We start from the raw sequence: 24,270 nt of genomic DNA on the forward strand, positions 1-24,270 counted from the left end.
CAATTGAGGTTCTAGAATGTGCAAGCCCTTGGATGCTCTTCTTAGGCCAGATAATGATCCTAGTGTGTGAGTAATTTGGGGAGAAAGGTTAAAGGCCTGGTGCGTATTTGAACAGTTCACTAATGTATTTTAGAAATCAATTTGTCTTCACCACCTGGCTGGCTTGTTTTTGTTTCCACCCTGCTTTTCTCTTGAAAGAAAGCTGAGAGCCAGTTACTGGAGCTCCTCATTGGTTCTCTGTTCTGTGAGGGTTGATCTTAACAGGAAATCTGGAGTGCATTGCTTCCTAATTCTGTGCATTAACGTGGGCCTGAATCCCACAGCTGACTGATGGGTGGTGCCACCCAGCTGTTAAGGAGTAACATGATGTAATGGAAGCAGGACTTGAGTATAGGTTTTTTTCAAACAGCCCTGAGAAAAGGCTCTTAGCTCTGGCTGCCTTGTATGTGATGAGCTTCTCATTCCTAGGGAACAAGTCTTAAAAGGAGAGAAGCAGAAGGGAAGGCAGTGAACAGACAGACCTGGAAGCAAAGGGCAGGAGGGAGGAGAAGACAGCTTCCTGAGCCAGCTGCAAGGTGAGTGTTCGGTAAGGGGGTACAATTTCAGGCTCTTATATTGGGATCTTCCCCTTATGAACAAAATAGCAAAAACTGCTGAGGTAGAGGTGGTGTGGCATAATGTGTGTCATATTAATGTGTGGGGCTCCACCTATTTCTAGTGCTGTAGTACTTAGACATCCTGGTAGCAAGTACAGCATGAGAAATCAGACTTCATTCTGTGACTTTCTTTTGTCAGTGCTCCAGCAGACACGTGCATGGCCCTGTGCATCTGGGCCATGTGCCTGCTTTTGGTGAATCACGCAGGTGGGCAGCACTGGGACAGACCCAGTGCTCAGACCTGTGGCACCTACACTGGTGCTTAGTTTGTCCTTCATGGTAAAGCTGTGGGCTAGCTCCTAGATTCCAGGATGATGTGAGCCTTATGCTTTCTGCATCACCTTGTTGGGTATGGGATTGTTCTGTTTATTTGTTCTTCTATAGCTGATATAAATCCATCTACATCTGATGCTGGAGGGAAGCAGTCTGTACACCTATTGGTCCTGTCCCCAGCTGCTCGTGGAAGTCAGTGCTCTTCGTTCGGGTTTTGCCATTGTGTCTCCCAAAACGTGAGAGCTGTCTCAGCCCCCGGTGGGCTCTGGGTACGTCGCGGTGCTTCAGCGGGAGGTGGGAAGGCTCCCCTCGGCGCCCCTGGGAGAACGCGCAGCCATAAAGCGTTCCACGCGGAGGTGCTCCGTACGAGCGGGGTCCGGGCCGGGCCAGGGCCGGGCGGCGCAGGACGGGTTAAGGCGGCGTGGGGCGGGCGGCGGGCGGGCGGCTCCGGGCGGCGGGCGCGGCTCCGGAGGCTGCCGGTGAGTTCCAGCGGAGCCGCGGCACCGGGCAGGGCCCCGGCACCCCGCCGGGCCGGGCCGGGGGGCGGGCGGGTCGCGGGGCCGGAGAGCGGAGCCCGGCAGCGATGGAACGGCTCGGCTGCAGGCTGCATCGGCTTCGGGATCTGCGAACTACGCTTCTTGTAGCGGACTAGAGCAGCGTTTTCTGTAGTCTTGTCAACTCTTGACTCTGGAGTGCCCGCCGTCCTCCGCCGCTAGCGGAACCGAGCGGTTCGGGGCTGCCGGAGGGCGAAGCACGATCCGCACACGGGCTGCGACGCGGTGCGGCGGCAGCGGGAGACCCACGCACACGTGTGGTTCCGCGGGTTTCACCTGGCTTTGCTCACCTCTGTATGTGTACGCGTGTGGTGTCCCGCTGAGGCGCTGGCAGTAAGTACGGCGTACGGATGTTTGCTGTGCTCTCTGAAGTTACTTGTAAGGTATGGCCTCGAGCTGCATGATGCTCTGAGAAATTCGTGAATGTTGTTTTGCACGGCTACTTCCAACTGTTTTTGCATCAAGAGGAAAAAAAAAAAAAAAGAGCTCGTACCTTTGTGTTTTCACCTTCTGTGCGAGTGTGCGTCGGTCTGTTCTCCCCCTGCAAAGGGAGCCCAGAAAAGGGTGATTACTGTTACAGGCTGCTGATGTGTATTGCTGTAGCTTGCTTCTTTGAGCATATGTGGTTTCTTGCATGTTCCTGTGGTCTTCTGAGAGGTTAGCAAGAAGCACAACTGAAAATGAGTTACATGGTGGAAAAACTTCATCTGCAAGCAGTGAGTTTGTCTGTGTGCTGAAAATGAACTAAAATGAAAGAAACGCAATCAGAAAAGATGTGGCTTTATCTCATGTAAAGCTGGTGGATGCATTTGGCTCTTAGCAGAACAGCAGGCTGCAGCTTCAGGGCAGTTGAGCTGGCTGGGTCCTCTTCTGACAACTAACTCTTGAAAGCACCTTCTGGCATAGTCCTTATACTATCAGATAACAAAACAATTTCTGAAGTACTGGATATCAAAGAGAATATATCCCCATACAAGCAGTTGGTCTTCAAGATTCATACCTCTGTATGAATTTCTGATTGTTTTTAAAGCAATTAGGTCCACTTCCACATGCCTAGCAGGTATGTTCCAAACCCCAACATCCCTACCACTTCCAGCAAAGCATGTGCTTGTAAACCAGGGCTCTGAATATGTTACCTGGTCAGATTCAGGCAGGTGGCTTTTTCTAATCAGCAGTGGCTTGAGAATGAAAAATGAAAGCTCACTTGATGGTGAATGTGCTGAAAGGGTTTGTGTGTCCAGCATTTGAGTTCTGTGTGCTGGGCTGCAAGAAATGGGTCTGCTGGTGATCAGTTTACTGGTGAGAAGGATCTAGAGAAATGGCCAGCTTAGTTTAGAAGCAGAGCAGGTATTTTCTAGGAGCATGTTTCACATTGTAAAGGCTATCTGTACAGTTTTTAAATACTTTAAGTACTGTGTCTGTTTCCACATTATAGGATGACCTGCCAGCTCCTTCCAGAACCACACTTAAAGGAGACTTTAAATGAAAGCTTTGCAGTGAAGTTTTTAGTTTGGACTCCATATATAGATTTAGTAAACCATAATTTCAGAAAGTCTTAAATTACCAAAGTCTGAAGTCTAAACCTGTGGTAACTATTGAGTTGCTTGGTAGCTGTCCCTAACAACTGCTTGTAGGGATCAGAGCTTTCAAAAACCTTAGCAGTGGGGTAGCTGTGCTGGAGGCATGCCAGGAGATAGAAGCTGAGCTTTGCCAGGACTCATGTAGGTGCCTTCATGCTTCCCAGCCTGGCTGTCCTCACAGCTGGCAGCAGCTTGCAAGGCACCAGCACTGCCACAGGCATGCACAGGGTGACACTGCTGGGTGCAGTAGTGATTTCCAGCCTCTTATCAGTCTGTGTGTACAAGGCGCTGTGGTCCATGGCTGGCGGTACTGCTTCCCGTTCTTGCAATTTAAATATTTAGTTTTGAGGTCCTAAAGTTTTGGTAGGTTTAATGCTTTTCTTAAGACTCTTTTGTTTATACCCCGCATCCTGCAAACAATAATAAGGCTTCATGAGTTGTCTAATAGCCTTAAATTTTTCCGCCACCTAATAAGACACTGAACACAGAAGTAATTCAAAGAGAAATTATTTATATGTCTCAGAAATGCAACATGCCTACAGAATTTTCTTAACTTCCCTCATCCCATCCTTTTCCACTCTAGTCCAAACTATGATGCCATTAAAATGGGCTGTTCATGTATAAGATGAGAATCCTGGAGGAAGTCTGACCATTTCCATCAGCTTAACATTATGGAAATGAAGCAGGCTTGGAGTGGAAATGGATGTGGCACTCTGTTCTCCTTATCTCGGTCTTCAACTCCTTTTAGAATAATATAGTAAAGCTACTTGTGTATGCTCGATCTGCGTTTGCAGTCAATTATCTGAAGTTATGAAGAAAAAAAGCCAACCACAGCCAGAAATGGGTTTCTGTAGTAATAAGTAAGTTCACCATGTTCAACAGCATGCTCATTAAGCTTTATAACTTTACAGTAAGATTTTCCCATCTTCCAGAGCTGCATTTAAAAGAATGGATTTTAAAATTGTGTTCTTAGTGCCTTGAAGTGGGCTGTGCGGTGTGCTCTTCTGAGCACGGGCAGCGCCCGTAGAATTTCCTTAATAAACCAAACTTGAAATGGTTACTTCTGAGATAATTTGTCTCTGTAAAACCTGCCAAATGTGTATTGGCTTCCACCGCATCCTCTAATGGTACCAGATAAAAGGTCTTTGGTTTAGAGTCTGAGGTGCTCACGGATAACATTATGTTCTGCGTGCATCACAAACTGACTTGACTGAGAACGGGGATTTAAGGAAAAACTTCCTTTTCACCCATTTCTCTAAACTGATCTTTGTATAATAGCAATTAACTTTTAAAGACAACTCAGAGTGAAGTGAGAGCTTACCTCACCAGATTCCTTCTTACAGTTACATATTAACATTTTTGGCTGGGGTTGCGTTACACGCCCTTGTCAGCACTGGCATTTCTTTCTTTTTTTTTTCTTAAGCTGGAGTAACCTGAATGGGTTTCTTGGGTTACCGTGCAATCATTTGGCTGTGTTGTTTCCCTCCGTGGCCATGCATGCATTCAGGGTGTGGAGTGGAACACAGAACTGCTTCCCTTGCTGGACTGGTGATCTGGTGCTGCTGCTGCAGGTAGCCTTCCTGCCTTCTGCCTTCCCTGCAGAGTAGGGCAGGAGGAGCTTCTCGGTGGCTGGAGAAATGGAAGTGTGCGGGTGCCAGCTGTCTGGAAACAGAGGAGATCTGGAGTGTCCTTGTCTGCCTAAGGCATAAGTGCTAAGGCATAAGTGCCTTAGTGCCATAAGTGCCTTGCGGGGTGGTCTGCAGGCACCCAGCCTCTATCAGGCTAGTGTTGCTGCGAGGCCATCTGCTGCCTGTGGGATTTCTGTTTTAGCTTCTGCTCAGGACATGCAGGTGGGCAGCTGCTGCAGCATGGTGTTTTTCTGAAGCAATGGACAGGGTGCAGGACCCAGAGCTGTTTGCCTCCTTTCTCTGCCTGCAGTGCCTGCAGCATGTGTGTGTCAATGTGATCAGCCCTGTGTGCCTGAGCTGTCCTATGATCAGTCTCAAGACCTGCTAGGGCTCTGTCCTATTGCGGCCTATGGCACTGCTCTGCCTTCCTGCCCTGCTGCAGCCTGAAGCGCACCTTACCTGCTCCTCACAGCCTGTCTGCTCCTGTCCTGCTGCCCTCATACAGCAGCAGGGCAGCAGCTTTTCATGTCCCCAGCTGATGCCAGCTTTGCCATGAGCTTATGACAAATACCTTGAAACAACGTGACTTTCATTGGGCAGGAAAGGCAGGGAAGCTGTGGTGTGTGCTGTGAATCACTCCATGGCTTGCAGGTGAAGTTTTAGGATGACCTTCTCTTAAAAGTCTCTGACTAAAATGCTGTTTGAGTTTTCCTTCAGAACTGGCTGCATTAATGATGAGAAACTGATGAGAAGGCCAAGTTAATTTTGATCAAAGTGTCAAGTCAGAATGTATCCTTCACACAAGATGCGCTTGCATAGAGAAATGCAGAATCAGATATGCAAGCTGTCTTTCAGTCAGCAGAGCTGAAGATACCCTGGAATGGGGAGCATTCAGAACGCATGCTTTTTATGTTTGCAAACCGTTCAACCAAACCAAATCTTTTGATATTTTTGGAGCAGATAACTTCTCCCACACAAAGTGTATGCGTACTTGGTATGCTAAAGGAAAGCTTACTTCAGAGTCTGTCAGCTCCTGATATTTGTAGCCACCGTTAGTTGAACTGAACTCATTAAATAGACTGAGGAAAACTGCCTTTTTGGCAAGGATATGCTTCCTGGCACTATTAAAGTTTTCACTTTCAAGTGACTTGCTGCGAGCAAATAGAATAGCCCACCTGTAGAATACACAGTATATAGCTACTGTACATTGACTGACATAGTCATATTGACTGATACAGTTATATATTTAGAGTTTGTGGAGGTCTGTAATACTGTGAGCGATGCAGAGGTGATGAATGGAGATGGCTTATTGTCTTTCGCCACAAAAGCTGCAAATATCAAGCTGGTGAAAGCTACTTCCAAAATAAAAGGTCTAGCTTTTTTTTCTACTGCTTCAGTTTCTATTAATTTTATAACTTGGACTAACAATATTATGACTGATTTTTCAATTATTTGTTTAAAAATACTTAATCTAAAATGTCTAATGTTTAATACATTTATTTTTCTTCTTCTGTTTAGATCTGCCCTAATTAAGAAAACGATCTCCTGTCTGGCTGCAGAAGAGATGACCTGGAGAATCAAATCCTGCAGTGTGCTAACCTGTGCCATTCTGGGAAATAAGGGATATCTCCTCCCATGTGGTGCAGCACCTGTGAGGATACAGCTGCCCTGAGGTCAGCCTGGTTCTGCTGTGAGGACACAGCAGTGAAATGGAGGTGTGAAATACCCACACTCTGGATGGACTCTGGAGTGAGGTGTGCTCTGCATGCATAGACTGGTACTGGCAGCCTGGAGCTCTGCAGCACTGGGATGCACACTAGCTGTTCAGCTCTCACTTGGATGCAGCCTCTGCCTGGGCATATCCAGAGCCAGCACTGTGAGCCTGAGACCTCAGCTGAACGGTGTTCTGCTCCTCCTGTGTTAGCTCAACATCACAAGGCAGTGCTTCCAAAGTCATTTGTCGTTTGAGCTGTGCTGTGTGACAGTGAGTGTACCATGATTATTTTAGTGAAGTACTGACGGGTGTTTTTGTTTTTGTTTTTTTTTTTGGAAGGGAACTGTTTCAAATGAGGATGGCATCTCAATAATCTGTAGTATTTAGAATTAAAGTTCGGAGTTGATATTACAGGTTTCTTTAAGATCATTCCCCAGATAAGATACAAAAGAATGTTTGCAGATCTCTTTACTGTCCTGTCACTTGCAAGCAAGAGATCCACCTCTTGAGATGATTACACAGTAAGATACATGTTCAGAAATCCTTCCCTGTAATTTTCACAGATTTTTTTTCCCCTACTGTTCTTGCCCAAAATGCTAGTTCTATATGCAGGCGCTTGCGTTGTTCTGCAGAAGCTCCCTGCCAGGCTCAGCAAGCCCTTTTCTGCCTCAGTGGGTGAGCCCAGAGCCACCTGCACTGGGCAGGGCTCCCAGCTCCAGTGGCTGTTTTCTGTTGCTGCCTGGGGCCTTCTGGTCACTTACAGATTTAATTGCAGCTTGTTCCGAGTAGTTTCTGAGTAAAAATGTGAGATTTACTGACTGCTCAACTCTACCATGCTGCGCTGAGCAACAAGAGAGAGGCACGGATCTCTGTGTGACTCCTGATGGTAGATCAAGAGTTGCTGAAACCCCTTTATTTTTAGATGGAGAGTTGCTTTGTAATATTTCAGTGCAGGGGATGATTTACTTGCTTCCTTCCGCTTCCTGTCCTTAAACAACTGTTCTTACTTCTAGCTACTTGAATTTGATGCTTTAAATAAGAGATTTTTTCTTAAAAAGTGGTTGCCCCTGTTCTTGAAGATGATAAAATAGAAACCAATGTCAAGCAGCTGGCCTTCCTGCTGACTGCATGGTGTAGGGTTGAAACCAGAAGGGGCAAGGAGCAAGTTCAGGAAAATGAAGTATTCAAAAAGTGTTCAGTTTGCTGCAAGTAATAATGGTGGAGCAGTATGAAGTGATTTAAAATTAGATGACAGAAATATTGAAGGAAATAGCCAGTGTAGTATAACTTAAATAAAAGAAGACAAATCTTTTATAACTCAAAGTATTTTTAATATAAATGTGAATTGTTAGCCAGCCTGCTGGGGGTTGCTTAATTTGCTTCTCAGTCACTACAGAGATGAAATATAACTGCTAGTCCATTATTAGCCTGTGATTACCTAAGTGAACCTGATCTTTATCTGTATTCAGAATTAGTTACAGAAGTAAAAAGCCTACGCCTGCTTTACATCTCTGCCTGTGCCCATTTTATCTGTTACTTTTCCCTCTTTTTGGCCCCACTAAGCCTTCTTCTTGGTCTCACACCCCAAGGCTCCTGAGGAGGCTTATGGATCTGGCATTGTGTTTCCCCCAGCATCACTGTGTCCCTGCCGCTCCTGTCCTTGGGAGCTGCTCTGTGTGGTGCCTGCTGTGACCAGCATCTTGTCCTGCAGTTGGTTTCCTGTGTTTGGTAAACATTATGTAGGATCTGTTAGTGAAGTCGTTGCTAAAACACTTACTCAGATCCTGACAGAAAACATCAAGCCTAGTGATAATCAGGCATCAATTACATCTATTCACACCCGGCTGCAAAGCCTTTGCTCTCCAAGAGCAGCCACTGCCTACGTGAATCAGTTTGAGCTCTTTTGGTTTGCAAAAAATGCAGTCAGATTGCCCAGGCAGCTGACACTGACCTCACTGGAGAAGCTGAACTGTGCTGTCATCTGGAAACCAGACCCCCCCTTCCATCACATTCATAGTCCAAAGCTGTGCTGAGTGGGTGTAAGAGAACAGCCCCGCACTACTGCTGTGTTGGGGTGTTCTGTGTGCTGCAGTTGGTTAGGGGACTGTGTTTTGGGTCTGAAGATAATTGGTGGGTGGGTGTGTTGCTCACAGGGCTTTGGGTTGACAGCCCAATAAAATAATCTGTGGCTTCAGTGCCGTCAAATATGTGCAGTGTTTCTTTCCCGTTTCTGCACATCTACTTAAATCCTGTAGCAGTAAATAACTGGCACATGCTCAGAATATATATGCCTTTAGCATTTTATATGCATATGTTATTACATTCATTAATATATAATGGGAAAAAAAGACGTTTCCAGTAATAGGCTTTTCATTGTTTAGCCAGTAAAATGGAAGAGTTATGATTTATGCTTCTCTGTCCTGACTGGATACACTAAGAAATGGAAATAATGATGGGGCTGTGGCTTAAACATGGGGTTTCACAGTCAGAAGGGCCTGGCTGTTGCTCAGACTTTTTTGACCTCCAGGAAGTCACTATTAACCTCTTAACTTCCACATTGCTGCCTGCACAGTGTGACTGTTAGTGCAGGGGGACTGCTGGGGGCTTAGAAGCAAGGAAGACTTTGGGAAAATTTGTATTTCATCAAAGCATCATGCATTGCAGTCCTTTGGTGGACAAATATCTCCTGCATTAAATTGTACAATATGAATGATCTTCTTGAGGCCTGCAAATATATGCCTTCTCATACCCCTTCCTTTGCCCCCAAAAGAAAGCTGCTAGTTATGGTGATTCAAGCAAGGACCGGTAGTTAATTTTAATTTTTCCTTTTTTTCCCTTCCTAGGATGCAGGGGCTGTAATCCAGGATGAATGAATGTTACTATGATAAGAGCATGGACTTCTTTTATAATAGGACAAACACTCACACAGCAGATGAGTGGACAGGGCCACCACTGATTGGTGTTCTGTGTTTTGGGACATTTTTTTGCCTCTTCATTTTCATTTCGAATTCACTGGTCATAGCAGCTGTGGTCAAGAACAAGAGGTTTCATTTTCCATTTTACTATCTGTTGGCCAATTTAGCTGCTGCAGACTTTTTTGCTGGGATTGCTTATGTCTTCTTGATGTTCCACACTGGTCCTGTGTCTAAGACATTAACTGTTAACCGCTGGTTTCTGCGTCAGGGTCTTCTGGACACGAGCCTGACGGCTTCCCTGGTGAATCTCCTCGTCATAGCAGTTGAGCGGCACATGTCAATCATGCGGATGAAGATCCACAGTAATCTCACGAAGAAGAGAGTCACCTTCTTAATTATATCTATTTGGGCCATTGCCATTTTCATGGGTGCTGTTCCTACCTTGGGTTGGAACTGCCTCTGTGACATTTCTGCCTGCTCTTCCCTGGCACCTATTTACAGTAGAAGTTACTTGGTGTTCTGGAGTGTCCTAAACCTTGTTGTTTTCTTCATTATGGTGGTGGTGTACATAAGAATCTACATGTATGTCCAGCGGAAAACTAATGTCTTGTCATCGCACACTAGTGGATCTATTAGCCGCAGGAGGACCCCTGTGAAGCTTATGAAGACCGTCATGACTCTTTTAGGTAAGAGGCTGCCAACCAGGTAGCCAATCACGTGTACAAACAAAATGAAAACTCACTAAAGCCCTGAAGTTCGTTAGCCTTCTGTCCAACTTGAACTGTGAAATAAATGTTGCTTGGAACAGCAGCCTGAGGTACACGACCAGTCAACTCTTAGAAAATAAGCATCTCTGTTTGGTAAATGCTCAGGCTGCTTGGTTGTAGGCAGCTTTTTACAAAATACAAATTATACATTCTTTGTTGGTGGGAAGAGTGAGTTGTAACATAGCTGTGGAGGAAGGCTTAGGAAGAATCACTGCTACCCAGAAAAATACTTTCCAAAAGATGTTCTTCTATATCTGCACAACGTCCTGAATCCTTTTGGCTGTTTCCCAAGTTCACTAGCTATTCTACTTGCAAATGCACCTTCCCTGGGGATAGAAAAGGATGCTTGGTGGATCTGTGATATTTTCTCCTGCCAGAGACTAGTTTCGTAAGAGGAAGATTCACCTTCATCTTGAGATTTTACTTAGATTCTGCCCTGAAGATGCTCTGGATAGTTAAGCAGCTCAGTTTACTGCAGTTCGTTGTGATGCAGCTGCTTTTCAAATTAATTAGAGGGGCCCAGAGTGGATGGCTGTTTTGTTGGAAGAAAATGCTGGCTGGTGTGGTGAATTTTACCAAGGAAGACTTCAATCTGAATGGGATGTTATGTAAAAGACAGACTTCACTTAAGTATGGCTTGTGCAGCTCACTGCGGTGGAACTGGGCTGTCACTGGCTCAGGTGATGGGGACTCTGAGGCCATGAATATGGCTTTACTTCTGATGTTGTACGAGCCAGTGCAGGACAGATGGAGATTTGGGGGAAGTTGGTGTTCCTATGTACATAGGACACAGCTATGTGCTGTACAGTGGTACTGTACTTGCATCTAGCTTAGCTGTGCTCCTTCAGGAACAATAGTAGAGATGTTTCTGGAACTGAGGAAATTTCACCCAGACCTTCTGCTGTGCTTTGTACTGCAAGCAGCTGGCTACTCTGCCATCTCCCTTTTGCCTCAACAAACCTCAGTTATGCCAGTCTTTTCCATTTTCGAGGTCAGAACAAGAAATCCTTAAGATAAAGAAGGAAAGCAGAGATTTATTTGTAATCATTCTTTAGTGAAGGCTATTGCTGTAATGTTGTATAAAGCAAAGCTGGACGAGGCTGAGTAAAATCTGGGAATAACTCTGTTAGCTCTTAGTGCTAGTATGTGTTTGCCCAGCAGAGCTAAGAGGTCTTTGTACTGGGAAGAAGGCTATTGAGCTGGTACAAGCAGAGAGAGTGAGCAGTGTGGAGAGCACCTGCAGGATTAAGTCCAAAGACCAGAACAAAGCCCTCTGGGTGTAATTATTTACACTTGTTTCTTGAGGCAGTATGAATCCATTCCTGCTCCTTCTTAGGCATTCAGGAAAGAAATAACCTACTTCAAAGTTCATGTCCTTCCTTTCAAGTTCTTTTTTTCTTTTGCTGGGGATAAGGGGCCTTAGGGTTGATTTCGAGATCAATGTCAGCTTTTTCTTTCTTCCAGAATGGCTCCTAAGCGACCAGATTAAACTATGATTCAGGCAAAGCATCTGGTGGCATAGCTTGCTGGGACAGGCAAATTTAACTTAGAAAGTCTGTGCACTGCTTTGATGCTCATCATTTTTACATGTCCAATCAGAAGCAAAATCAAAACAGAAATTACCTCCATAAAAGTCAAATGAATACACGTGTCATCTATTCCAAACTCCAGTGTCAGAGGAAATGTTTCTTAGCATTTTCCTTCATACCAATCCTACAAATGTTAGCTCTGTCAGGCTTTTTATAAATGATTATTTCTAGGAATAAGGATTTCTTAGAACAGCTTGAATATGCATTCCTGGCCTAGTCATCCGAGCACACTATGCAAAAGGCATTAGAAACTGGATAGCCATGTTTTCTGGTCTTTCTGATTACCAAAAGAACCCTCAAGTGACCATTTCTGATGCTTTTAAAGCTATTCTTATTTCCATTGTTGCAACAACATATAGCTGTATGCCGCATGTGGATTTGGGGTTTTCAGCTCAAGGCAGTTACTTTCAGTGGTTTGCTCTGAAATGTGTGAAGATGCTTTCCAATAAAAGCCTGATATGATATTAGTTAAAAGTAATTCCAGGAAGCTCTGTTGCTGGAGGAAATGTGATGAGAATGAAGGTGCTTGCTAACATGCTCTCTTGGCGTCATGGCAGCTTCAGGACAAAATCCTGCTGCCTTGCTGTTGGCTTACTCTCCTCCCTGGGGAAGGAGGTGGAGGCAAGGCATCACTTCCAAAACATTGCTATCCTCTATGAGTGGAGTTCTCCCTTGGTCCTGCTGTCAGGTGCCAGTGAGCCCTTGTTTCAGTTTAACTTTCTGGGTGCATGGTGATCTCAGCTGCAGAGAGTTCTTTGCACCACTCTTTGCATAGCTCTTTCAGAGACCTGGACTGAGGTCCCTGTCATTTCTCCTTTTGCCTTTGGTCCCATGGTCCATCACAGGTTAGAAGCAGCTGAAATAGCATTCCTTTGGCATGCCAAACTGTGAGGAGTTACATGATTGGAAATGGGAAACCTAGCAAAAGAGGCTAAAATCCTTAGCTTTGCCTTAGTACTGGCAGAGCGTGCAGCTGTGGCTTAGAGGAAAGGCCCAGGCAGGTGTATGTGATATCCAGGTGGGGTGTGTGCCACCGCTCATCTGAACTTGGCAGTGACATTCCTGATGAAAAAGCTTCCTTGAGGAAGATGACTTTCAGTTCTAGTAAATACATAGTTTAGCCAGTAACATGCTGTTTTAACTTATGTGCACGTGTGGCAAGGACAACTGGAAGCTGCCACATTGATTGTGATTGTTTTTTGTTTTTTTTTTTTTTTAATTTTCCTTCTTAGTGTTGGCATGTGGAGAGATTTATGGCAAAGGCTCAGCAGCACTTCCAGGTACACAGGAATTCCTTCATTTTTAAGTATAGATGATGCAGTCTACAAGGAAATCCATGTTTGCAAACCAGTGGAAAATCCTCACGTTGACCTTGAGGCACTGTGATACCTGATCTCCCTTAGTCCGGTGTGAAGTCTCAGAGTAGTTCTGGTTCATGCTGCAGCCAGGATTTGCTTTATGTCACACTCTGAATTTTAGAGTCCCAGAAAAGAAATTGTTTTGGAAGTGTGGCATAGTGTCAGGGAGAGGATCTGCTACGGGATGAAAAGACTGCAAAGAAAATCACCAGAGGGACAAAAGAAAGGCTTATATTTATGTTTAACTATGGCTCCCTGTGAAAGGTCTGTGGTTAAAAATATCTTAATCCTAGAAAGGCTGTAAGTCTCAGTGCCTTGCTTTCACCAGCACCTTGCTATGAGTAGGATGTGAATGATTTAGGTTGTATCCCTACAGAACAATGTGCTTTTTTTGGGTGGAGTTGAAGTAGGAGCCCCAGTGCTGTCGCTGCATTCCTCTCTATCCCTGTCCTTGGTCATGGATAGGATGCAGCCTCCCAGAGTGGGGAATTACAGTTCTGCATGCTGTGCGCTGGATAGCATAGAGCTGTCTGCACCCTCTCCTTACTTTTGCCTTTGCAATATTGATAGGTCTCCTGCTCTGTATCCTGGGAATTCATTGACTTAGTCCACCTGCTGAGCTCAGGATTTGTTTGAAGGAGGGGTTTCTCTGTGACTTCTGTTAAACCTGGCTTTGGGTCTGCTTCTCCTGCTGACTTTCAGGAAAGCAGTGCTGCACTTTGCATGCTTTGGTACTGTGAAAAGAATGTTTTCTGTGCTTGCTCAGGGAAGAGCTTGCTGCCACATTAATTTCTGCATGGAACCGGCATGGTTGCCAACAAGTTCACCAGTGACCCTTGGTGGCCTGCAAAAGCACTGTGTCTGAATACTTGCTGAGCCTCTCATGTAGTCATTCTGGTCTGGGTGGTCTGGTTTCAGTGCTGGCTGCCGTGGGTGGGATTTGCCTTTAGCCCCAGGATGGTAAATCAGTGCAATGTTTGCTCCACTGCAGACTGTAGAACTTATTGTCACCGCTGCTTACTCAGCATGGTGGGGCCAAACCAGTGCATAGTGTGGGGACTGACCAGAGAAAGTGCATTGTGGTGGCAGCCTGCTGCTCCTGGTGCCAGTGGTGCTGGAGGAATGTTACTGATGCTGACCATTAACTCTAAACTAACACTATGAAATTGGTACTTAGCATCACAAACATCTTGGCACAGCAGAATAGAAAATGTGTTTTCTGAAGGAGTTAGTCTCTTGCCTTTGCATTCTGCATAGTACTTCTAGGAACACAGTAAACTCACTGATTGCACTTCACCTGGATTCCTTTTGAAGCTCTTCAAAAGAAAAGAAATATCTGCAAGAGGATTGTTTTGCATCAAGATCTGCACTGTGTTGCCCTGGATATAGTACTCAGTATCCAGTATAATGTATGAGTTCATTTTATATGCTGTTATATGGCTTGCCCTTCAGATGGGCACTGTGCCCACTGAACTCCTGGCTGGGGGCTGTGTGTATTGCTACACAAGCAGGTGCTGCACTGGATGAGTGCTGGATGCCAGAGGTGCTTCTAGGCTGGGTCCTGCAAATAGCCGGGCTGCTCTGGGCTCTGGGCACAGCTTGGGCATGGGAAAAATCAGCAGTCTCCTGGAAATGAGCAGGACCAAAATAGACAAAACAGATCATGAGAATCCCAGGAGAGCTTCTTAGCATGTAGCTGCTATCATCCTTATGTGTTTCATTATTTTTTAAGGCCAAAAAAGGGGCTGTTATAAATGATTGGAATTTCCTCAGTATAATATTTGAAGTGTGCTTTCACACACAGTTATAATTTTCTATTTCAGTATGTCAGGCAGCAATTGTGGCTTGTGCTAAGTTAGCATCACCAGGGCCGTGTTCTTAGTGGGCTCCCAGGCGAGGACCTGGGAGCTGGTGGTGCTGCAGGAAGCAGGCAGAGGTGGGGACATGCTGGGACCCCTCTTGGGGCTGGAAGCCTGTTGGATTGCCATGTCCCATCCTAACCCTAACCCCCCCACCCTACCAGCTTCACCCCCAGGTGGGGACAATCCTGCTGCTCCAGGGCTGGGCTTTTGTCATCTTGTTTCACCACTCTCATTTTGATTCATCTTCATTAACTCATCTATTAGTTTATTTCTCTATTCTCCCTTACAAGTGGAGGAAGTGGGAAGCGTGGAGTACAAGGGAGAAATGAAGAGAGGACAGCATCTCCATTCAAAGTGCTAGCTGTGATCTTCAGAGGTGTTATTTATCTACCAGATTGGATGTTTTGCTATTGTGAGGACCTTTTCCTACTTGTGTTCAGGCTGGGGCTGCCAGCAGCTGGATGCTCTCTCCCTGCAGGCTCCTGCAAGTTGTGTGTTCTGGGCCAGGCAGAGAAGCTGTTGTAGATACAGTTTTGCTACTGACAGTGTTTTGTCCTCTTCTTTTTTTATTTTTATTTTTTGTAAATTTTTGATGAACACATAGCCTCATAAGATGTAAAAAGAAACCCCCTGTCAGTCTAAAGTGTTTTTTGTTTGTTTGTTTGTTTTGCTTGACTTTCTCACTCTCCTTTATTTCTAGGTGCATTTGTTGTCTGCTGGACTCCTGGCTTGGTTGTCTTGCTGCTCGATGGCCTGAACTGCACCAACTGTGGGGTTCAGAATGTGAAAAGGTGGTTTCTTCTCCTGGCCCTGCTGAACTCTGTTATGAATCCAGTAATTTATTCCTATAAAGATGATGAGATGTGGGGTACCATGAAGAGAATGCTTTGCTGCTCCTCTGATGATAGGAACCAGGAGAGACGCTCATCACGAATCCCCTCAACTGTGCTTGGCAGGAGCACGGACACCACAGGGCAGTACATTGAAGATGGCATTATTCAAGGGACAATTTGTGGGAAAGGAGATCTTAGTGAAAACGGCAACTCCTGAGTGATTCAAGAGACTGACTTGGCTGAGAACCGGAGGGGGAAGGGAGAAGTTTTGTAAGAGCAGATCGACTGACAAAGCTAGTAAACAATATATCCATTTTGTTCCAGAGCCTCAACTCCAGTGTTAACAAAAGTTCTTATAAATAATTGCCTGATGGAAAAACACTTTGTAACGGAAAAAAAAAACTTCATGCTGCAGTCTTTCTCTCTCGTTTGTTTGTTTGTTTGTTTGTTTTTATTTTCCTTTTTCAGACACCTGAAATTAGTTTTTTTTTGTGACTGGAGTAAGCACATATGAGAAACTTCTTTGTTCATGGAAACAAAATGTAAACAACATAGTGAGACCCTCCAGTGCATGGTATTCATGCTTTGAGAGTTTTCTTGAGAAGGGCTATAGGCTGGGCTGGACAGAATTTGTGGCCTGTTTGCTTTCTGTGTTTACAAAGTTCATGAAATAGTTCATACTTACCTTTTCTTTTACTCCTCTTACTTTCAAGATAGGTAGTTTGGTTTATTAAAGCTGTGCCAGAAACCCAGCTGTGATGGGAAGACCAAATACCTGTGCATGTGTATATCCAAGTCAGCCATAAATCATCAGGATGTGACATTACAGAAAGCACAAGAGCAATTACTGCTCCCACACAGGCATGAGTGCTGCAAGGAGACGTGCTGCACGCTTTGCTGCTGTCACGTAGCTAGCTGTGGAGGGTGGACTAGGAGCAAAGAAGCATGGCTGGGTTCATTATGCTCTCTTCTTACTTCCAGATAATATCAGATGGGTGGCTCACCCCTCTTTGTAACTGCTCTGCCACTGAGGGAAGTGATACCTGAAGCCCTGTTGTAAGAGGGCAAACTTCTAAGGGGTGTCTAAATAACATAGGTTTATACGTAGGCTCAATTAAGCTATTTAAAATAGAAATTAAAGAAGAAAAATCCCAAAGACAACATAATCCCTACAAGATTACAAAGCGATCCAGACAGGATCAGACAATCAATTCATGTTTAACCTCTGATTTACAAGCAGTTCTTACTAGACGTTGCTTGAGGGATGAAGAGGCCATGAGAAAATGAGCAATGAAGGGCTTTCAGCATTATTACTGATTGATTGTCTAGCGTGGATGCAGCCACAGCCCAAAAACCCTGAAGTTTTGACTTAGAGACTATGCTCTAATAGTAATCCAGCAACTTAAAGTTCAAGGGTAATGTTTTTAAGTTGTAAACTTTTAGTTTAATAATTGGAACATGAATTTCTCGGTGCTGTAATATAACAAGAGCTACCTGTGTTGTCTTAGAGAAAACCTGGTTGTTGTCAATGAACGACTTCATTTTGGGAAGTTTTGGCTGCCTGAAATTGTTGGAGAACAACATCGAGAGCATATTGTATGAGTCCAAAAGGTGATGAGTTGTTTGGTTTGGGCAAATTCTTTTGATACAACTTGCATGCAAGTATCTGGATTGTGCTGGCCAAAGCAGAACCACCACCTGGCTTAAAGATTGAGTTGCAGTTTTGTAGAAGGCACTGGGGTATTTCTCAGCAGACCTTGGCTTACAAACACAGCAAGCCCTTGTTCAGAGAGCTCCTCTGTAACACAAGTTAGCTAGAAGGGGTATAGCCTAACATTTCAAGGTAAGTGCTGTATTTATGAATAATGCTGCAAAGGTTTACATTTGTTTGTTTTTGCCATTATAATGCAATGTTCTTGTGCAATTACTACTTCATTAGTTTGGTGTTCTGCAAAATATGTAAAATTGTTCTTTCTAGAACCAGTGACGTTGCAATGGCATCATGAACGTGTTTGTCTCTAGAGCTACTTGTAGTGCATGGTTTGTGCTAGCTAGGCTGAAACTCAGTATACGAAGCTAAAGGAAAATAAAATGCTACTTAAAAGTAAACCACTTGTTTTTTTTCCTGTTTGGATGGTGATTGAATGTTGCCTGGCACACAAAAATGATGATGGGGAGACCTTGTTTTATACTCTCATATAAAGGTTTTTGTTTGAAAAAGATTGGCTAGTGGTGTCAATAAATGCAGCAGTGTAATGCTTAGTTGGGTTGAGGCTTGAAGAGAACTTGCATGAAGACTGAGGCCATGTCCAGCAATGGACAAAATACTAGATTTCTGCTGCAGAACTCAGAATTTGGGCTGCAAAAGTAAACCACATGTGGATTACCTTTTTGGGTAAGCAGGAAAAGTGAATCTGCACTTGGGCTGCACTGACTGTAAAGCAGCTCACAGGGTGGACTCCTGGTATAGATGAAAGGTAGAGCAGAATTAACCACAGCTCTGGCACAAGTAGAAAGACTTGAGGCCAGTGCTTCTAGTCTTCGTATTTTCTCATTTGAAAAACAAAAGCAACCAAGGATATTTTTTCCAGCTCCCCCCACCTCCCTACATAAATAAATAAAATGATGCTCTGTGAACAGCACTTTGTATTGTGCCATGCCCTCTATTTTGGCATTTGATTTTTCCTTGGAGAGCTACTCCCTTGCCCATCATTACTATAAGCTCTGATGGGGCAGGATCAGAACAGGAAACTGATTTTGCATCAAATTTTCCTACGAAGAGACTGTATACTATTTCCTATATCAGGCTGTCTAAACATCCAGTTACTCACATAGCAGGGAATTTCTTCTTAATTCTATAAACATTTATTGGAAGGGTTTGTCTCAAGGAAAACACTGAAGTGCTATTTGTAGTTGAGTAAGGAGGATAAAAAGCAAGCAGCAGTTAGAGAAGGCATGCTATTTAGGGTGTCCCTGTTGTCTGAAAATTAATATCCCCCCATGAGGTTTTGTACATCTGCTCCTACATAATGCTCAGCTATGTGGCTTTCCATCTTCCTGGTGATGCTGGAGTCTTGAAAGCTGCTGTATTGGTGTAAATACTGAACAGTGAATACATTAAATTTCTAATTTAATTTCTAATGTGTTTACAGTGATTACAGTTTGAAAACCTGCACTAACTTCTGTACTGTCTCCAGCTGCTTGTTCTCAGACCAAATTTGTACTTCACGGCTTTTCCCAGGGGCATGGTCTATCCTTTCTGGTCAGCTCTCATGTAAAGTGTGCATGATCGTAATTATTAGAAGTGCTTTTTGGAGGATTGTTATTAAAAGCTCCAATGGTAAGGTTTGATTTTACCTGGAAGAGTTTTCAGATCATTCTGGATAAGCAGTTCAACTAATCGTTGTTCAGTAACTGCACGTGCGAGAGGCAGAGCTCTGGTATCTGCACTGCTGCTGCCACCAAGGTGGTGTGGGTGAGCTATCTACCTGGGAGGGCAGCTTGGCCAGATCTCCAGCCTGGTTCCATCTCTACTTCAGGGGCTGCTTTACCACAGCTACTTCGCCCTAAGGGTGCAGTGTTTGGAACTCAGAGGCAGATGTTGGTGGAATGGCAGTAGAGGTTGAATCTTTCCGCAAATAGCTGTTGTTTCCATGTGACAGAGAGCAGTACGGGGGCAGTCTAGCAGAATGGAAGAGTGGATGAAGCAAAGCTGTGTCACTGAATTCTTCTGTGCCAAAAAAAAAAAAAAAAAAAAAATGGCACCCATTGACTTTTATTGTTGCTTGCTGAACATTGATGGAAACCAAAGAGCAGATGCGAGCACAGTCAGGAAGTGTGTGGTGTGTTTCAGCAGTGGTGACAGCAGGTCACTTCCAGAGATGCAGATTGTTATGAGTATGGCATGCAGGCTCTTTTCACTGCTGGTGAAAATGCACCGCTCAAGGTAGTGGTATGTTGAAAACAGAGTTTTTAGGGTGAGAATTTTCTCTACTGAATACTATTACTTTGTTTTTTGTATTGGTTGTTGTTTCCATGGAAGCAAATAGGAGGCACTCCTTTCAGAGTGACCTATGTATAGTTTTTATGCTTTTGCCCTACAGTTCTGGCTATAGGCCGCTATCCTAAAGGATAGGATGTGAGTGAGACCCTGGTCTTGTCCAGAGAAACCGCTGCTTGTAAAAATGAGACTACAAATTGAAAATCTATGGATATAAGAGGAAGGTAGACAAATTGTGTTATTTATCTTAGCCTGTAATGATTATATTTAAATCATGTGAAAGAAGCAATTCCACTTCCCCCTGGTGCCCACTCCCTCCTTACGCATATTTGTGAGGCCATATGGTGAACTGTAGCAGATAACCAACCTTGCTGAAAAACAGCTCTGGGTGATGTACGCTGATAGTAACTAGAGAAGACTTGCCACTTGCTATTACCTAGAAGCTGAACGATTTTATCCATTTGTTATATAGAATCACACAGACAATCTGCTTACCACTATTTTTTGTAAAATGGTTTTTGAATGTTATGCTTCACTTCTGTCAGGAAAGACAAAAAGAGGAGGGGGTAAAATCCATCTTGAAATGAGGAATTAGGTCATACTGGGCTTCCCAACCCCTTCCTCCCCAAACACAACAAATTCAGACACTTCTATGTTTTGAGCCATTCTTCCTAACACCCAGCATATCTTTCAAGTAGTAATTGGTCCCCAGGCTTCTTTTATACATCTTTTTATAGAATTAGGGTGTTTCTTTTCTCTGCAGCAGGCAGAAGCATCTGTTTTCTTCCTACCTGTTTAGAAATTCTCTTTTGCAGTCTGCGTGTATGCTACTTTGGATTATTTTGGATATACATCTAAGGGCATTTATTCAGTGTATATTGAAATAAATTCATTTTCAAACTAGCCAGTGCCACATTCAGCATACAGCTGCGTTAAGAATAATTTTTTTCTGAATTAGATTTCAACAATTTCTCCACTTACGTGCTTAGGGCTCTGACATACCACCCTGTGAGAAAATCAGTGTGCACAATAAGAGAAGCACTAATCTCTAATTAATCTGTTCTCACTCATGGCTGTAATTTAATTTTAATGTTAGCTTCACTGAAACCATAGATAAGTTTATCTTCTCTAAAAATACTCCTTTGCCCATCTGTAGGCCTGCTTATCTTCTCTGATCTCTCTGGTTTTCCTCACTTGCTCTGACATATGTGGAAATAAGGAGGTTTCTGAGCACAAGCAATTAGTTGGGGTTCTGGTAGGTGATCTCCTGCTTTCATGCTTCTTGTCTAGGGAGGTTGTTTTATTTTCTTCCTAAACCTCCTGCAGAAGGATATGAGATAATAGCCTGGAAGAGCTGGTGCTCTCACCCCACGCTGTATTTTATACATGTAAATGTTCAGAATACAGATCTACCCTCTTGACACAAGGTCTTTTTCTTGACCCTAAATGTTAATACTCTCCTATATAGGCTCGATTCTTACAGTACCGTGGAGTTAGTCTCTTCTCCATCTTCCAGATGGATATTTATGCAAACAAATATTTGGCTTTAATTAGGTCTCTGTTAGAAATACGTTCAGTTATTAATGGATGTCAAAACGCTGGGGAGTAAAAGGCTTGACCTCTAGAGATGGAAATGTTATTAATGCTTAAATGATTCTATTCAAATTTCGATTAACGCATCAGTTGTTATGAATGTCAGTGTGTTTGTACAGTGCACTTGGTGATACAGGGCTATCATTTTTCCCACAGGTATAAATGAGTTAATTTAATTTGAAATGTAAGGTTCTGTGCCTCTAAAGATAAAGGTCTGTAGACTGTGAACTTGCAACTGCTCATATGTGTGCTTAGCTGTCATTTTTATATAGTTGTTTTGCTTTCAGGAGACTTTTCTTGTGAAAGGAGCCAAGCATGTGTCAGCATTCGTGAGATCAAGATGTTAATGTCTGGTTTTAGGCTGTAAGTTTCTGCTACAGGACAAATGTTCCCATTGCATTGGTGGTACCAACAGGCACAGGAAAGGCACAGTGGTGGAAGGCTGGATTGGTCCATGAGCTAATCCCCCCAGACACAATTGTTGATTTTAAAGAAGAAACATTTGGGCTTCCAAATCAGAGATTTTCAGTGTTGGATTATGTCCAAAATCCACTGTTTTGTCCCATTTTCTCCTGTATAATCTCTTTGCAGAGTCTATGTAATTTTTTTTGTGTTCTGCTTTGTTCTTCAAAGCGCACATTAAACCACTCTTTTCTCTACAGATAAATTCCAGCAGCACTGGATGCTAGAGCAACCCTCCAATTTCACAGACCAGAGAACCACAAGAAGAAATAGATATGGTTGAGCAGACATTTTTGTCTTGGGTTTTTGCAAGGTCAGAAACTGACAATAACAGCAAGAACGTCTGATGTTTACATATGTTTGTTAGATGCTGGCAAATTGTAAATATTTCAGCTAAGCAAAAGTAGATCCTGTGCTTATGATTGCTTTTTAAAATTAAAATGTAAATTGGGAGCCTCTCCTGAGCCGCACCGCTTACTGCCCCCTCATTACTGCACCTCTGCTAACTGTATTCTCACCCAGTCAATGCCAGGAAAATACCAGAATCAGCTGGCTTCATCCCAATACATAGCCAGCAAAATTAAGGAATTGTCAAGGTGAAGTAGTTTCGACCACATTTCTATGCGTTAGTAGGATCATGGTCTGTGATCCTCCCTAAAGGTGACTCATGCAGAGATGGCCATCTATCTTAGTGACATCTACAAGCTTCTAAAGCACTTAATAACCCTGTCAATAACTGTCAGGCAGGAATTAATTCTGGGTCCACTTATTTTAGTAGGAGGGAGACTGGAGGTTCATCATCCTTGAGCAAATTATTTGGGCTGGCATCTCCTCTGCTTTTAAAGGAATAGTGAGACATGACATCTCAGTATCAAAAGGAATCTAGCCTAAATGACTACCTGAGAGTTGCCAGACAGGAGTCTGATAGATGGGAACTTGCTTCTCTGTCCCCTTTGCTGTTGCCCTCTCAGTTCCTCCTCACCCTTTGCAGGATCAGTGTGAGCTTCAGACTCGAAGCTCAGAGCTTTCAGGGAGTAAACCCAAATGTTGTTTAGGAAAGATGCCAGGGCTGAGATGACACTTGGAGGTAAGAACTGCTTATGCCAAATCCTTGCAGCAGTCACACCAAATATTTTGACTTGTTATAGTAATTTCCTCTGTGCTGCATGCACTGATTTGATACAAATGGTAGCAATAGGCTCCATCAGGACCTACCCTGAGGGGTTGTTGATTCACTTTGGTCTTCACTGTTGGCAAGGCAAGGCGAATCCAGTGCCTATTTGCATCAACACACTGGAGATGACACAACCAGCCCAGTAAACTCGGTTTCCACTGATACTCTATTTGATTCTTACATTTGGCTGGGAGACAAGCAGCACCTTTGTGATGTGTTACCTTTATGAAAAGCAAAGTGACAATACTCCCAGTGAAGAGCTGTCACTGCTGTGTTCTGCACCGTTGATTTCTGTGCACTTCTGCATAGATTCAGGTAGGAGATATCACTAGGGACCTTGGGGCTTCTGAGGTGCTGCAGTGGCTGGGACTGCTTCTGCACCACATTCACCTGAAAGCTTCCTACAATTCTTTTTTTTTTTTTTTTTTTTTTTTTTTTTTGGAAGGGATGAGCAGAGCAAGCAGCAGCTTGTTGGTGGAGCCCTGATGGTACTGGCCTGACAGGTGCAGGAGACAGTTCCCACCCATACTGGGGGTTCCCACATATTCTGCGCTGCATCTGGAGAGCTTGCTGGCACTCACCTGTCTCCCAGGTACGGGGTTTAAATACTCTCCCAGCACTTTAAAGGACCATTTTTTACATTCTCAAAGACAAAGCAAATGGAGCTCTCTTTCATCCAGGAGCTGCAGTTGACTCAGCTCTGCTTTGCCCAGTTTTATTTAAAGACCATGACTACCACTTTTGAAATGTTATTTGTGAATGCTATGGCATTACATTATCTGGTTCTCCATCTGTTAAATGCCATGGTTCCAGCAGCAAAAATACTACTGTCTGACAGTAGCAGCTGTGAAAGGTCTTATTTAGTCGTCTTCCTCAAAGAGTGGTATAAGCTGATTACCAGTAAAAATAAGCCAAGTTTTGTTACAATAGAACTTTATTTGGAAGAGATTTTCAGAATGTTACTATTTATAGGAGCTCTAGGTTGTTATTATTGCACACTGGGGAGGCTGTACACATCTATATTTGTAAATGTGATTATTTGTTTATTTCTGATTTAAACAATGATTTGTCAGTGTTTACAACCCACCTACAAATGTATACTGTCTATGTAAATGTGGCCGCAGCATCCTGTGCGTGCTCATTGCCAACACTGGGATACAGCACCCAGGACAAGGCTGCTTCACACGGTATGTGTACAGCAGTGCTTAGGCCAAACCACCTCCCATCTTCTGCGTCACCCCCTGACCTCATGACAACCTGTAGCCAAACGTTGAGCAGAGCTGGGGAACCAGGCTCTGTCTGGACCATGTGC

At 43.9% G+C, this 24,270-nt stretch overlaps 1 protein-coding gene across 3 annotated transcripts; it reads left to right on the forward strand.

The window, feature by feature from the left end:
• Positions 1–459: 459 nt before the first annotated feature.
• LPAR3 (lysophosphatidic acid receptor 3) lies at positions 460–17,816 on the forward strand. 3 transcript variants are annotated; one of them, XM_042874189.1, is made up of 5 exons: positions 460–575; positions 1,041–1,198; positions 6,210–6,364; positions 9,249–10,006; positions 15,597–17,816. In XM_042874189.1, exons 4-5 carry the CDS (start codon positions 9,271–9,273, stop codon positions 15,944–15,946), a joined length of 1,086 nt encoding a protein of 361 aa, XP_042730123.1. In that variant the 5' UTR covers positions 460–575; positions 1,041–1,198; positions 6,210–6,364; positions 9,249–9,270; the 3' UTR covers positions 15,947–17,816. The 3 variants fall into 3 exon arrangements, with proteins under 3 accessions (XP_042730123.1, XP_042730120.1, XP_042730122.1); XM_042874186.1 differs by lacking the exons at positions 460–575; positions 1,041–1,198 and adding an exon at positions 1,491–1,816; XM_042874188.1 differs by lacking the exons at positions 460–575; positions 1,041–1,198; positions 6,210–6,364 and adding an exon at positions 6,516–6,675.
• Positions 17,817–24,270: the final 6,454 nt, after the last annotated feature.

Source organism: Lagopus leucura, unplaced genomic scaffold (genome assembly GCF_019238085.1).
Source record: "Lagopus leucura isolate 7727_CA_CO unplaced genomic scaffold, USGS_WTPT01 Super-Scaffold_100009, whole genome shotgun sequence".
NCBI lineage: Eukaryota > Metazoa > Chordata > Aves > Galliformes > Phasianidae > Lagopus > Lagopus leucura.

What these genes read in the sequence shown, in the direction of transcription:
- LPAR3 (XM_042874189.1), top strand. Translation starts at nt 9,271, where the DNA reads ATGAATGAATGTTACTATGATAAGAGCATGGACTTCTTTTATAATAGG. An exon ending in GACCGTCATGACTCTTTTAG is followed by an intron (nt 10,007 to 15,596) that starts GTAAGAGGCTGC and finishes CTTTATTTCTAG; the next exon opens with GTGCATTTGTTGTCTGCTGG.